At 52.3% G+C, this 13683-nt stretch overlaps 2 protein-coding genes across 3 annotated transcripts; both read right to left on the bottom strand.

Annotated features, from left to right (window-relative positions):
• Positions 1–2317: 2317 nt before the first annotated feature.
• On the bottom strand, positions 2318–5203 carry HOXD8 (homeobox D8). Of its 2 annotated transcripts, none has more exons than XM_059928152.1 (2): positions 4154–5203; positions 2318–3785 (listed from the first exon to the last, which is right to left on the bottom strand). In XM_059928152.1, the coding sequence occupies exons 1-2, from the start codon at positions 4701–4703 to the stop codon at positions 3493–3495; spliced, it is 843 nt and encodes a 280-aa protein (XP_059784135.1). In that variant the 5' UTR covers positions 4704–5203; the 3' UTR covers positions 2318–3492. The 2 variants fall into 2 exon arrangements, with proteins under 2 accessions (XP_059784135.1, XP_059784134.1); XM_059928151.1 differs by having other exon boundaries at positions 2318–3788; positions 4154–5202.
• A 4957-nt stretch (positions 5204–10160) lies between these two features.
• HOXD9 (homeobox D9) lies at positions 10161–12837 on the bottom strand. The gene is made up of 2 exons (XM_059928145.1): positions 11496–12837; positions 10161–11148 (listed from the first exon to the last, which is right to left on the bottom strand). The coding sequence occupies exons 1-2, from the start codon at positions 12283–12285 to the stop codon at positions 10907–10909; spliced, it is 1032 nt and encodes a 343-aa protein (XP_059784128.1). The 5' UTR covers positions 12286–12837; the 3' UTR covers positions 10161–10906.
• Positions 12838–13683: the final 846 nt, after the last annotated feature.

Here is a 13683-nt window from a genome sequence, read left to right as displayed (position 1 = left end):
CTCTCTTCCCCTGTTCACCACCAGATGCTCGAGGATTCAGCAAACACTGGGGAAGCAGAGGACAGAGGTTTGGTTGTGAAATAGCAACACCTTCTGCACTGAAGAATAATTAAACAATATTTTTAATTATACAGGAAAATCAAGCACGTTGTTGGACCCTCCCAAGCTAGAGCACTTTACGTTGGTCTGTACGTGTGGAACTGAACAGAGCTTGTTCAATTCTGAAATATTCTGAGAAATTACTTCAATTGTCAGTTTTCCTCTACCCAGATAAAGGCAGAGCTTTATGACCCTCCTTTTCAGCTGGGGGAAGGAGGGCTGGGAAAAGACTCTGCATTTTTGAAAAAGCAGCCATATTTGCACTTCTCCCCCCTGTGCAGCCTGTAAGCCATGTGCTGGGCTTTGTGGAATCTCACAAAATAGGAGCCCCTGAACTGACTTTTCTCTAGGAACCATTGAGACCCACACCCTCTTTTGTGTGTTTCTGGTCCACGCAGAGAACCTAAATCACTTCGGACTCTTGGTTTTTTCATCCATTGTTAACATTGGAGGGTCCGATTTTTCTGTAAATGGTTTACAAACCTCTCTAAGCAGACTCTCTAAGCAGTCCAGAGCACCAGAGTGTTGGCTGTTTGCAAAGCGTTCTCTGAAGGTTTATGCAAATTGCTGCAGCAAAAATGTTGGTTTGCTTATTGCCGCAAACCCTCAGATGTTTACAGATTTGAGCCAATTAGAAGGGCATCTCCTGCACTCGTCATTGCGAGTTGTCTGCATGAAACACTGTGATGGGGGTTTCTAGCCACTGTAAGAAAGAAGGTGGTGAATGTGTGTGATTTGTAATTCCACAAGCTCTTTATTTGGAGACAAATCTACGCTTTTCCTAGCTACAAAAGGAAGCATATATAGCTACATTTATTACCAACACTTTCTACACCTGAGTAATCTACGTATATGTACAAATACACCAAATATATACCAAAAATACCAAATTTGTAAATGTACAAATACTCTCAAATGTACTAATTATTGCAACAGCCTTTTTGTGTACATGAGCTACGAGTTTACCATGGGTTAGGGGGCCGATGGGGCCAGAAGGTACAACACTTTCAGAGTAGCACAAAATGGAGAGGAAATAAGAACATTTTTACCTCCCTTCCTTCACTGATTTCCACATATATCCATGCACCAGGTCCCACACCATAGAGAGAGTCTTGCCCAAATCAATGGCTCTAAAAATGATTTTGGGGGAGCACTGTTGTGTAGCAGAGAGCGAATTTTGCTAATAGAGGAGTCCCTTAAATGGAGGGCAGCTGGAGCTAAGCTAGCACCAGTCTCTAGCCAGCTTACTCCCACCCTCTCCCCAGCCAGGCTGTTCCCTAGGCATGCTTTCAGGCACTTGGTATACTTGCTCTAAACCAGTCAACAGCAGAGTCTCAGGCAACACACAGAGCAAAATGTTTCCAAATGCAGCACGCACGTTTGCAGCTGTCTCCTCTCGTGCACCACCCTTGATTTAAAATTGTCTTTCCTGGCTCAGGTCAGCAAATGCCACAGCCATGGCCTCTTCCCTGGATAGAAAGCCAGGTGGTGCTTCGCCTCTTGCCGAACCAGTGCCAACATCTCCCTAGTCCTTGAAACAGCAGGCAAACAGCTCACCAACGCCTGAGGGGGTGATACAGGCCTAAAACTACAGGATTCCAGTTTCTTACCTGTGCAATAAAAGCCACTCTAGAAATTAAAATGTACCTCTTTAAAAATATACAGGCATCTAGAAAAAGAAGAGAATTCTTCAATGCCTACCTGATAAAGGTGCTTTCCTTTTTTGGGGGGAGAAATGTTAGTTTACTTGAATTTCTCTTCTTCCCTCCCACCCCTCTTCCCCCTCCTCTTCCCTCATAAAATGGCAGCTGTAGGAGCAGCCTCAAGTAGAAAATGGGTATCTTGTTAATAACAGATCCCAAACCCCAGCATCAGCGCCAGCTCAGTGGAATAAGCTGTGGTGTAACCTGGATTCTGGGTTGTTCCCCACTGGACCTATGACTCCAGTCCTTTGCGAAGTTCAAAGCTTTCCAAGCAACTTATCAAGGTTATTTAGAGCAAGATGAAGCTGGGATAGCCTAGCCAGCCCTCTCTGGAATGAAAGAGAGGCCCCCCTCCTTGTACTGATTTATTTATTTTTACAGCAAGGGTGCACATAACTCCCCCCCTTTTAAAAACTCCAATAGACACTTTAGCAGGATGTTGCCTTCACGTGAGCCCAGGCAATTGTTCCTGACTCAGGAAAAGGGTTATTGACGGCGCTCAAAGACACTACCTCTAGAAAAAGATTCATTCTTTTATTAAGGAGCTAGCTATGTTCTGCAACGGTTGTTTACACTCGGATTTTTCTGCATTTGCTCTCAAGGATTGTTTCAAATAGGTAAGGCCAACCTGGAGAACAGTAGAGGACGTACCAACCGACATCTGAGACGTGCACAGCAAGTTGGCTCACAATGGGCGTGCAAACAGAGCGAAGGGAATACAAATAAATATGGCACCTCCTCAAAAAAACGGAATCACAGCGGCGGCCACAGCACAGAGACCTAGCAATTTCAGGCAATACCAAGCACAGTTCAAAACGAAAGCAAGTTCAGAAACGAGAGGCGTTCCACAAGGCGACTTGCCAAAGTAAAAAGTGTATGAGTGAAAATGTTATAATTGGCTTTTCAAGTATTCATTCACTCTAGATGATTAAATTGCCATAATTTGTATAAACTATAGAAAAATTATTAAATGTCAACTTTGACATTGTCCTGAAACTTCTGTCACTGGCCCAACATTTTCCCCAAGTTTAAGGAAGCTTCAAAGCCAGGACTACACATTACACTCTTCAGCTAACATGTGCTTTTTGAATATTTGGCCCAGACTTTTTCCCAGAGATATTACATTTACAAAATACTCAAAGAAACCTTTTAGGAGTAAACAAAAGGCACCCGAACCATTCATTATAAAAGTAGAAAGAAAAAATATAAATAATACATTTTAATCAAATAATATAAAGTAAATATTCTGCGGGCATAATTTTTTTAAAAAAATTAATAGACTTCTTTTAATTTACTCACCATAAAGAAAAGATTTAAAATGTTCAAGTGCACTTGTTTGATTAATAAAGCATTTTATATTCAATTATTTAGTGCTAATCATTAGGAAGTTTACGTTGTTGAGGCAAAATCACCAGCTCAGCCATTAAAAACTACCATTATAAAAATATAGCTACAAGGTCAGTATCAAATTACTCTTACATAGGACAGCTCAAGGGCTGTTTCTATACGACACTAGAAACATTTTTTTTAAACACCCAAATCCCTCTCAAAGCGCAGAAACCTCAAGAGCAGTGACATGAAGGTAGCTTGAAATACAAGTAAAGTCCTTTCCAACAAAGAAAATAGGTGGTGTCCAGCATATGCTGATCATTAGTTTCAATAATCTGCGGTAAAATTTTTAAGGTGGAAGTTAATTTGTCGGGCCTTCGGCTCGGTCTTCCTCCAGCTCTTGGGCTTCCTTTTTGGTTTCCCCATCCTTCACCTCCTGTCGGGAAACCGGGAATTTGTCCTTGTTGTTCTCCTTTTTCCATTTCATTCTCCTGTTCTGGAACCAGATTTTTACCTGTCTCTCGGTGAGGGCTAAGGCATGGGAAACCTCGATTCTTCTCTTCCTGGTCAGATAAGGGTTAAAAAGGAATTCCTTTTCCAGCTCTAGGGTTTGGAATCGACTGTAGGTTTGTCTTCCTCTTCGTCTACCAGGAGCTGCTGATTAAAACAAACAGAAAAAAGGAAAAGAAATGTTTTAAAAATGTAATGGTGCATCTGCAGGTTGCTGAAGGTTTATGGAACGGGTCTAAAGGGTGAAATATACACAACTCTCCTTAGGTCTGATATACATATAGGATGGGCAGTCAAGAGGGGCAGAGAAAACGTCTTTGCAATTATTCTGTCCCCATCATCTTTACATGGTTTCCACTTAAAAAAAAAATTTACCTTACAAGAGTCACTGTAAGCTACACAAAAAGGAAAAGGAGAGGGAGAGGAAAAGGGAGTTTTAAAGCTAGAACGTGAGATGAAAGCAGATTTCTCCCCCTCTCCCCGCTTAAAAAAAAAAAAAAAAGCATCCCAACCTTGTGGTCTCATCCAGGGAAACATTTGAGAAGGAGACGAGCTCTGATTTAAGTGGTCTGGGTCCTCGCCAATATTACCACTGGACGATTTACAGTCAGGATATTGTACCAGCTCGGCCTCTTGCTGGGTCGTAAAAATCGGCTGTCTCTGTAAGTTATCGTATCCGTAAAACTTCGCGGGCTCCCGGTGACAGGCAATCCCGCCGCAGGGGGGAGGCGGCGGCGGCGGAGGGGGGGCGGCCTGGTAGGCTGCGGCCGGGCTGCCCCCTCCGGGGTGGAAGTACTCCTGGCCGGGACCGGGGCCACCCCCACCACCGCAAGCCGGCCCGGCAGGCGGCGGCGACGGGTGCGGGTGCGGGTGCGCGTGCGCCTGCGGGGGCGCGTGCGGGAAGCCGGCGGCGCTGTTGCCATAGAGCTGCAAGGCGGCGGCGGCGGCGGCGTGGCGGCCGCCGACCTCGGGCGCGAAGTGACAGTCGTAGTAAGTGGGATTGATGGCCTCGCCCGCCGCCTTGTACTTGGAGTACAGCGGGTTCACGAAGTACGAGCTCATCGGGGCGGCAGCGGCCGGGGGCCGAGGAAGGGCGGCCCCGGGCGGGCGGGCGGCGCGGAGCAGGCAGGGAACGCGCCTCAGCACGACCGCACTGCCGCGGGGGCCTCTGGGGCGGCTGCTGGCGCCGCTGGGGCCGCCGGGCTACGTTGCTGCTGCCGCCCGCCCGCCCTCGCGTCGCCTCTGAGGCCGGGTAGCCGCGGGCACTCGGCTACTGGGCGCTCATTCTCCGCTCTCGCGCCCGCCGCCTCTACCTCGCGCCGCCTCCCTGGCGGGTCGCGGGGCCTCACCCAGCCCCCGCGTTCCACCGCCCGCCCGGCCTCTCCCGGCGCGCGCCGGCTCGGCCTCAATAAAATCGCCGACGCCCCGGGTGACCTGCCCCGCTGCCTCCACTGTTTCCTCTCAGGCACCAGGCGGCTCTGAGCGCACCGGACAAGAAAAAAAGTACGCCCGGCCCACGGGGACACTCTTTGGCTTCGGTTTACAAACCCCCGCTCTGGAGGGAAAAGGAAAAAAACACCCTCTGCCCGCCGCCACCTCTCACCTCGCCCCCCCCCGCAGCCCCCTCCCACCGCTCTCGCCGCCGCTGCCGAGGCTGCCACCCCGGTGCGCCCCGGCGAGGCATTTTCGCACCAAACCACTGCGCAGAGAGGGAGCGAGATGAACGCGAGATAACCGCGCGGAGGGATCCGCGCGGAGGCGACACAGCTGCACACGAAAGACGCCTCACAGTGGCTGGGAGATGCCTCCGCCGGCCTTAAAGGGCGCCCATAAAGCCGCACTGCCAAGGGCTCGCCGTGCGCCCGGGGCCGAGGGAAAGCGGGCCACGGCTGGCGGGGCGGGGGCGCAGCAGAGCCTTACACTTGGCGGGGAGGGAGGCAGGGAGGCCACTCCCAGGAGGCTGTGGAGCAAATGACTCCCTCCCCGGGCCCCTGGAGCGGCCCCTCAGAGGCTGGCTGTGGCTTTTGCGCCTTTGGACACGCGGGCGCAGCCCAGGGAACGAGGGCAAGCCGTGTAGAAGATCCGGACCGAACATTTGCGTTAGGTCCTATCCAAGTAATTTGATTAAAGGCCACAAGGGTGACCCCAATACCTTGCATTATCAAAGCGAATCTAAGCCCTTCTTTTCCAGCCGAGCGGGCCTTGTGGAAATGAGATGTACATTTACCCTTGAAGCACTGCACGCCTGGCTGAGGCTCCCAGGTTAATTGATATTTAATGGAAATCATGCCCATGAATATAGTTTCCATCATTTCACCCTCGATAGACGTCAGTACCAGGCGCAGGGGGGAGGCTGAAGAATGTGGCGGGGCGGCGGGGCGGCGTGGGGGGAACATTAGCATTGCTGAGGGAGTAAATAGAAAAGCGGACAGAAATGTTCCAAGGCGGGAAGGGAGGACTCACGCTGGGGTGGGTGGTATTTCCTTGGGCAAGACGCGCGACTCCCGGGTCTCAGCCCCTGCGCGGAGCGGACCAGGGCAGGCGGTGGCCCCGGGCGGAGCACGGGGGACCGACGCCCGCGAGTTCCCCTAAGGAGCCTCCGGGCCGGCGTTCGGATCGCGCCGGTTCCAAGCAGCTGCAGGCGGCGCGCGTCTTCTAGCGATTCTAGTTCATCCAACAAGCCGGTGAAGTTACCGCCGAGAGCGGGTGCCGGGCTCAGCTTTAAAAGTTACCGATTTTTCCAAAAGAAAAAAAAAGAGAAGGCTCGTTCTAGCTTATGAGCGATGAGGAAGAGGAACGTCCCGTGTCATGAGGGGAAATCGAGTGTGAATCGGCAAAATATTCCTGACTTTAGAAACTCGCTTTGAAGCCGCTTGGCGTTACACCACCATTCGCCTTCTCTTCCCCACATCTCCCACTCCCCCCTCCCGTTTTCATGTCCAATAAATGTAATAGGTCTCTACATTTCAGTGCGTTTTCCTTTGCCTATTCTGCCTTTTTCGTGGGTTCTTTGGGTGACCCTTTTCCTTGGGGTGATCCATTGTTGTTGAGGACGCCAGGCCCACCGGCCTTGGGAACCGACCTCAGAAACACTCCCGAGCCCACCGAGGAAGCTCCAGCTAAAGCTAAAACACACCTCCCCGGCTTTTCACGCCAAATGCGAACGTCTAAAACCCCCAGACGGCTCCCAAAGGTGCAGCAGGCGAGTGATTTCAACTACCCCCCCATCCTTGTGGGTTGGCCCAGCTTGGGAGTGAGCTCCTGAGGTCAGTCCGAGTGGACTGAATATCATATTTTGCAAATGGAGAAAATAAGGTCGAGATGGAAAGGCATAACAAGATAAAGTTTAAGACTCAATTGTTTCTACAGAGAATAGCTGAAAATGGTTAAGGTAAACGGATTTCTAATGAATCTCCAAATGATAACGGCATGCTTTGTTTAACTTTTAAATTAGCAGGGAGTGCAAGGAGGCTTTTGTTGTCGGCGTGGTGACGGGTAAGGGTTTTTTGTTGTTTTCTGCCACTTATCGCCAGGTAAAGTTTCCTTTAAATCCGAAGGCGAACGAACTGATTCTGACAGTTAACGATTTGTACTCCAATCTTGCAAATACCCAGTTAAAAGAGTATTATTTTCAATAAAGCCTTGGAATATAATTGTGCCTTTTTATTTCACTGTTTGGCGTGTGTGCGTGTGCGTGTTTAAACCCTCGATATTGGGTTTTGGAATGGAATGGGGGAAAAAGAAGAACGAGCCTAGATCTCAATAATACAAGGCACCTTCTAGAACTTTGTGATTCCTGGGGCGGGGGGGCGGGGAGCGAAAAAGAAACACTACAGAATTCATTTCTACGCATTCTGGCCTAATTAAGAAAACATTATAACACAACATTTCCTCTTGGGACAAAACACTTAGTTTTTTGTTTTTTGTTTTTTCCTTCAAGCATTCTGTTTATAATCTGAATGGGAACAGAGTGCGATTAACTTCGTAAATAAAGATGTATGCTTTTACACATTTCTGTTTTGATACAATGCATTGACTTACCATAACGTTTTATAGTTTCAGCTGTGCCGTAGTCCAAATTTTCTGAAATCCTAAGCCAAAATTTTATAACTAACAAACCCTTCTGGAGAATTTAACAGTGCACATTGCTTCTTTTTGCTTAAATTTATCGTAATTTGGAATTTAAAATAAGATTGTAAGTGTCTTTAATCAAAACCTTCCGCCGCAACGCCCGCTTTACTATCACAAAGTGGAGCAACGGCGCCCTCTAGTGGCTAAATGCCACCTCTAGCCGACGGAGCTTACCTTCTCTTTATTCGACTCAAACCATTTCCAATCTTGTTCTTTAGTTTGACTGGGGCTTGGATCACTGACACTAATAATGCTTCATCCCTTTGTCGACGAGTCAAGTGCAGCAAACAGGGGCTCCTGAATGCCAAAGCTATTTGGGCTCCCAAGAGCTTCCAGTAGTGTCTTTTTCAAAAGCTTCCAGCCCTTCTTTTGCCAGACACAGTAAGTCCCCATTCTGTAATCGCCCACAATTACAGGATGGGCTAGATTTTTAAAAATCACAACTTTCTAAATATCAACTGCAACAGGCCTGTTTTTTTCCCCAATGGAGCCAGGGACTTCAAAAACTAAGAAATTATAGAAGTTACATTTGTTAATTTTTTTCTTTTAAAGCCGTTACACTTAGCATTAAATCGTGAATATTTGCTACTTTAACTTTGTAATTTTAATGCTTCAGGCCCATTTCACTGGACAATGGAGGGGGGGATAGAAGTCAAATTAAAAGCTTAAACTGTATCTCTGAATGGCTGTCTGAAAAGGCCCTGTTCACTGGAACTTCTATGCACAATAAATGAGACATTAAATTTATATCAAAAGTCACATAGTGAAGTGAATTGACTAAGCATTCCACTTGATTTTTTTTTTTAAAGCCAAGACTTTAATCAGTTTAGGTGTTTCCTGAGAGGTTAATGTTTTTTCTCATTTTCAAAAATTCTTTCCTCCAATTCAGCTGTAACGATTAATTTTTCTATAAGCAAATAGATATAATTTCCAACTATGTTTCTGCTACGAGGTTTGCAGTGGAGAGCCAGATATTTTTGTGAAAGGTCATTTAAGTAACTGCATCTTTTCCCGCCGACCATGCGTCTGGGAGACGCTCGGCCTAAGTAAATGACCCAAGATCACTAACTCTCCCACCCCCAAATAACAGGCCTATTTTTCTCTTTTTTAAAGTACAAGCTAGAAGGCGGCCATAGTCAAATATTATTGAGAGCCACCCACCGGCTACTTCTAATACCCAGCCCATTTTAAAAATCAGAAATATATCGTCTCCTCCTTCCTACCGCCCTCCATTTTTATTCCCTAGGTGCTCACACCTCATCCGGGGGTCCCAAGCCCCTGCCTTCTTAGTCCAACAGAGTCCTGTTTACATTTTATTGTCCAGATTTTAAGACCCAGTTTTGTCTGCATTTTTCCTTTCCTCCCACAAACACAAACATCAAAATGAGATGGTTTCAAAGAGAAGCGCCGGGCTTGTCGTAAACTCATTACCTCCAGACGTCTCGCCGGCTCGATGGCTTTATGACACCTTGTCTCTTCCTGTTTTCAAAGAGCCCAAGGTATCGGGTTGGCCGCAGGGGCGGGGGTACGCAGCACCTTCTGCCGGATCTGGGCCTTGGGTTTCCCTCCCAGCCCCCCTCTGCTTTTCCTTCAAGTCCCCTCTTTCAGCCGGATCCCCCAAAACTCTGCCATCGCCCCCGCCTTCCGCCCAGCCCAGGCCGCCCGGCGCCGCAGCCTGCCTCTCCGACCTGCAAAGGCTGGGCTGGGCCCGATCCTTCACTTACAATGACCTTCATTTTAGCCTCTGAACGCGGCCCTCAGAGGGCCGAGCTGGGGGCTAAACACACAGAAACTGGGTGGGGGGAGGGGGCAGCGGGGTGGGGATAGCTGCGGACGAGAGCCTTGACCATTTTGATCTGCTAAGGTCACTTTGGGGCTCCTGTGGGGAGGAGCGGAAGCTCACAGTCTAACCGGCTCAGCCCTCCCGGAGCCAGCCAGCCAGCCCCGCGGACCTGGAGGAGTTGCCCCAGAGTGCAGAATTGGCCTCTCCCTGGTTTGAAGACGGGGTGTCGATGGCTGCGACTCCATGAGCAGAGGGAGATGTGGGGTACGGTACGTCAAAGCCCCAGCGAGAGGGTGCCTGGCTTCTGGAGCCCGTGGGGCCGCTGGCACTGCTGCAAGGCTGACACTGGGCCCAGGGCACAGAGTTCGCAGAGGCACTGGAAGCAGGCTGGGCGGCGGGGGCGCGGGGGGAGGACGGCCAAGTGCCCCCAGGGGCTGTGCTCAAGGCTGGGTCTGCCCACCCAAAGGGAGACTCAGAGGCACATCAGAGAGACCTCTCAGGTGGAAGGGCCCCGGATTTTTAGCAGCGTCTCCTTCCCAGGGATGGGGGAGAAGTCCCATGAGGGTGACATTTTGCAGAGAGCCGGAGAAAGCAAGCACACAATGTTCAGGGCCAGCGTCTGGGCTCCATTTGATCAGGTCAGCATTTATTGGTAGGAAGCGGTAACATTTACAACTGGTCCTCAGGCAGGAACCGGGAGGGCCTACACCCGCGGCCGCCCACGGGAGCCAAGCCCTCCCGGGGAGAGAGCGGCTCCTCCAGTGCACTGAGAAGAAACCCCCGACCCACCGGAGGCCCTGGGCTCCTCTCTCGGCCTCATTCCAGGTCTCAGTGGAGGGCCCGCGGGCTCCCTGAGGAAAGTGGTCTTTCGTAACCGGTGGGCAACACGGCCGGGCTCAGCCTAGGCCGGCCTCCTCATTGTCGTCGCTCTGCCTTCGCTCTCGGAAGTGGGGTGCGCTTGGCCCCTGCTTGAGCAGCGCTGGGGGCTAAACTACAGCACTTTTCAGAAACATAGGGGACATTTACACAGGAGAGGGCTCCTCAAGCCGGCGTGCACTCACAAAATATAGCATTTCCTAAGGAACCAAAGGGACAGGAAACGGGGGAGCGGGATAGGGCAACACCCCAAAGCCACTTGGTTTCTCCAACACATAAGCGAGCAAATACAGTCCCCCAAATACCTCACAGAAACCAACCACACAGTCACTTCTACCTAAAAAAAAAAGGCCGGGGTGGGTGGGGGGGGGGAATGTCCGAATCGCTGGAGAACTTCTGGAAATCAAGCACCCACACACACACAAAAACCCTCTGCCACTGCAAAGCCGAGCGGTCCCACCGGCGCCGCGCCGGGTCAGTCTCCTTTGGGGCATTTCTCCTTGCTCATCTTTTTCATTTTCATCCTACGATTCTGGAACCAGATTTTGACCTGTCTCTCTGTGAGGTTCAGAATCCTTGCCACCTCATAGCGCCGGTCCCGGGTGAGGTACATGTTGAAGAGGAATTCCTTCTCTAGCTCAAGCGTCTGGTATTTGGTGTAGGGACAGCGCTTTTTCCGGGTGGAGCGAGCGTGGATCCAGTTTGCTGCGGGGTTGTCTATGAAGAGGGGTGTTTGGAGAAGGGGAGTGAGGGGCGGAGGGGAGGCAGGGAGAGACGACAGGGTGGGGGAGAGAGGTCGTTAAATTAATTTCACCAAGGATGGCTGCTTTTCACAACTTGGGGGGAATTATCATAAAAAGCCTTAATGCCCGCTCTCTGTTTACCGTACAAACCGCGCGCCCAGGGTAGGTGGTTATGGGAAGCTTTTTTATGGATGTGTGTTGCTCGCCTAGGCTAGGGTAGGCGTCTAGACGTTTTTATAGGTTAGTAAAACTATCAGTTTTGCACATTCGAGCCTTACAGGTTTCAGCAATAAATCAGGGGGCAATTTCTTTTGCACTTACTTGGGTCAAGTTGCTGCTGCGGCGGCTGCGGATGCTGCTTCTCCTCCTCCTTCAGCGGGCAGCCCGGGCTCGGGTGGTCGCTGCAAGCCGAGGGCTCCGATGAGCCGCCTGCCCTGGACCCAGACCCGATCCCCGCCCCGGGCCCGGTTCCCCCAGCCACTGCTGCCGCCTTGTCCCGTAGGAACGAGTTGCACGAGAACTCGGGGCCGCCGCTCCCCTGGGACTCCCGGGCCGCGGAGCACTCAGTCCGTTTGGAGGAGGAAGACGAGGAAGTGGAGGAGGAGGTGGAGGTGGAGGTGGTGGTGGCGGCGGTGGCGGCGGCCGGTGCCGCTCCATTTTCAGGCTTAATCCCGTAGTGGCGCCCGTTGGGCGGACCGCTGGGGCCAGGGCTGGGACCGGGCCCCGGGCCACCGTCGCCTCCGCCACCGCCCGCACCGCCCGGGAAGCCGGACAGCGGCTCCATCCAGGAGCGCATGTAGCGGCCGGGCTCGGAGGCGGCGGCGGCCAGGGGCGGCGGGGGCACGTATGGGTGGTAGAGGCCGCTCATCGCCGCCGCCGCTGGGGGCTGGGCGGGCACCGCGGACCACGAGGCGGAGAACACGGCCGATTTGGGGGCGAAACTACACGAGGCAAACTCGGCGGCTGCGGCGGCCGGGCTGTCGGCCACACCTGCGGGCCTGCCCTGCGCGCCAGGCCCTGGAGGTCCGAAGCGCGCAGCGAACACTTCGTCGGCCTCATGGCCTATGAGCGAGTCCACGTAGTAGTTGCTCAGGGTGCCACTGGAGGACATTTTGAGGCGCCGTGCGCTCCCACCCAAGGTTACACTGCCCGCCGCCGCGCCGCTCCCCGCCGGCGCCCGAGCCGCCGACTAGTTCGCAGGCTGCAGCCTCCACCATTGGTCGCGCGGCCCACGTGATCATATTTACCAATACCGGGAGTAAATCAGTCCGCTAAACTGGGGGCTGCTGTGATTTTAAAAAAAAAAAAAAATCATCAACATAAGCGCGGCAATTAGAGCCCGCGGGTCCCGACCCGTGCGCCGGGCTCAGCCCGGCCTGACTCGGCCATCCCGGCGGCGGCTGGGACCACACGCCCGATCGCGGCCGGAGGAGGCGCTGGGGACTATTTGTTCCCCACTTCTGGCCGCACTCGGTCTTGCAGTCCGGAGCTGGTGCTGCCTCCCCAGTGCCTGGGCTCGGAGCTACCGGCCGTGCGTCCTGGGCGCCCCCAGCACTTGGCAGAGCCCAGCGTAGCCCGTGGGGGAGCGCAGAGCCGGTGCGGCCCGAGACAGGACGGCCTCCAGAGGCGGCCCCCTTGGCGCCCGAGGGGAGTTCTTCTCCCCGTGCCTCTCTCCCGACCCAAACCCACCCCTCCCTACGCATACCCACACACACACACACACACACGCTCTCTCACAGCTTGTCGTGTTGTTTAAAACAGGTGGAAGACCTCTGTAATGATATTATGCCTTTCAATAAAAATTTTATGAGGTGTATTTGATTATAGATTAATGTGTCCCTAATAAAACGGACGGATGGAGCAGCTCGGAGGGCCCCCTCCCCCTACCACACTCACACGCGCGCGCAGCCACACACACCCCCGACGTGAGGCTGAGCACACGCCGAGGCCCGAGGGGTGAGCTGGGGCGGCCTGGCCCGTGGGCTGGGCGTGGCGGCGGCCACCGCCCGGGCTCTGTCTGCCCTCGGAAGTGTCCGCAAGCTGGCAGTGGGCACCGCGCGGACAGTGGCGGCCAGGGTGCCTTGTCTTCTTCGGGACTTCTGGAAAGGTCCTGGAAGAGAACACGCCAAAAGGCAGAACCCAGATTGTAGTGCAGGCCCGCTCCCACCCGCTGCCCCCCGCCCCCGACTCGCCTCAAAGACGCCAGCATCTCCCTGGGCCAGGCCGCTTCCCATGGTTCCCACTTAAAGGCCTCTGAGTGGATTCCGGATATGTCTTTTAAATGGCTTGGTCCTTGGGCTACTCTCTTAGAAATTCTGTTTTCTTTCTTTCTTTCTTTCTTTCTTTTTTAAAGCCTCCAAAGGTAAGGCTGGGCAGCCTTGAATCTGAGGGAAATGCCCATTGTCACTCCCAAATCCATGGTACAGAGCCTCGGAAGCCCGGCTGGGAGCCGAGACAAAAGCAGCCGGGGCGCCGGCGGTGGAGGATATATTCCTCGCTCTACAAGTTG

Source organism: Balaenoptera ricei, chromosome 7 (assembly GCF_028023285.1).
Source record: "Balaenoptera ricei isolate mBalRic1 chromosome 7, mBalRic1.hap2, whole genome shotgun sequence".
Lineage (NCBI taxonomy): Eukaryota > Metazoa > Chordata > Mammalia > Artiodactyla > Balaenopteridae > Balaenoptera > Balaenoptera ricei.
This window is presented reverse-complemented; position numbering and strand designations above follow the sequence as displayed.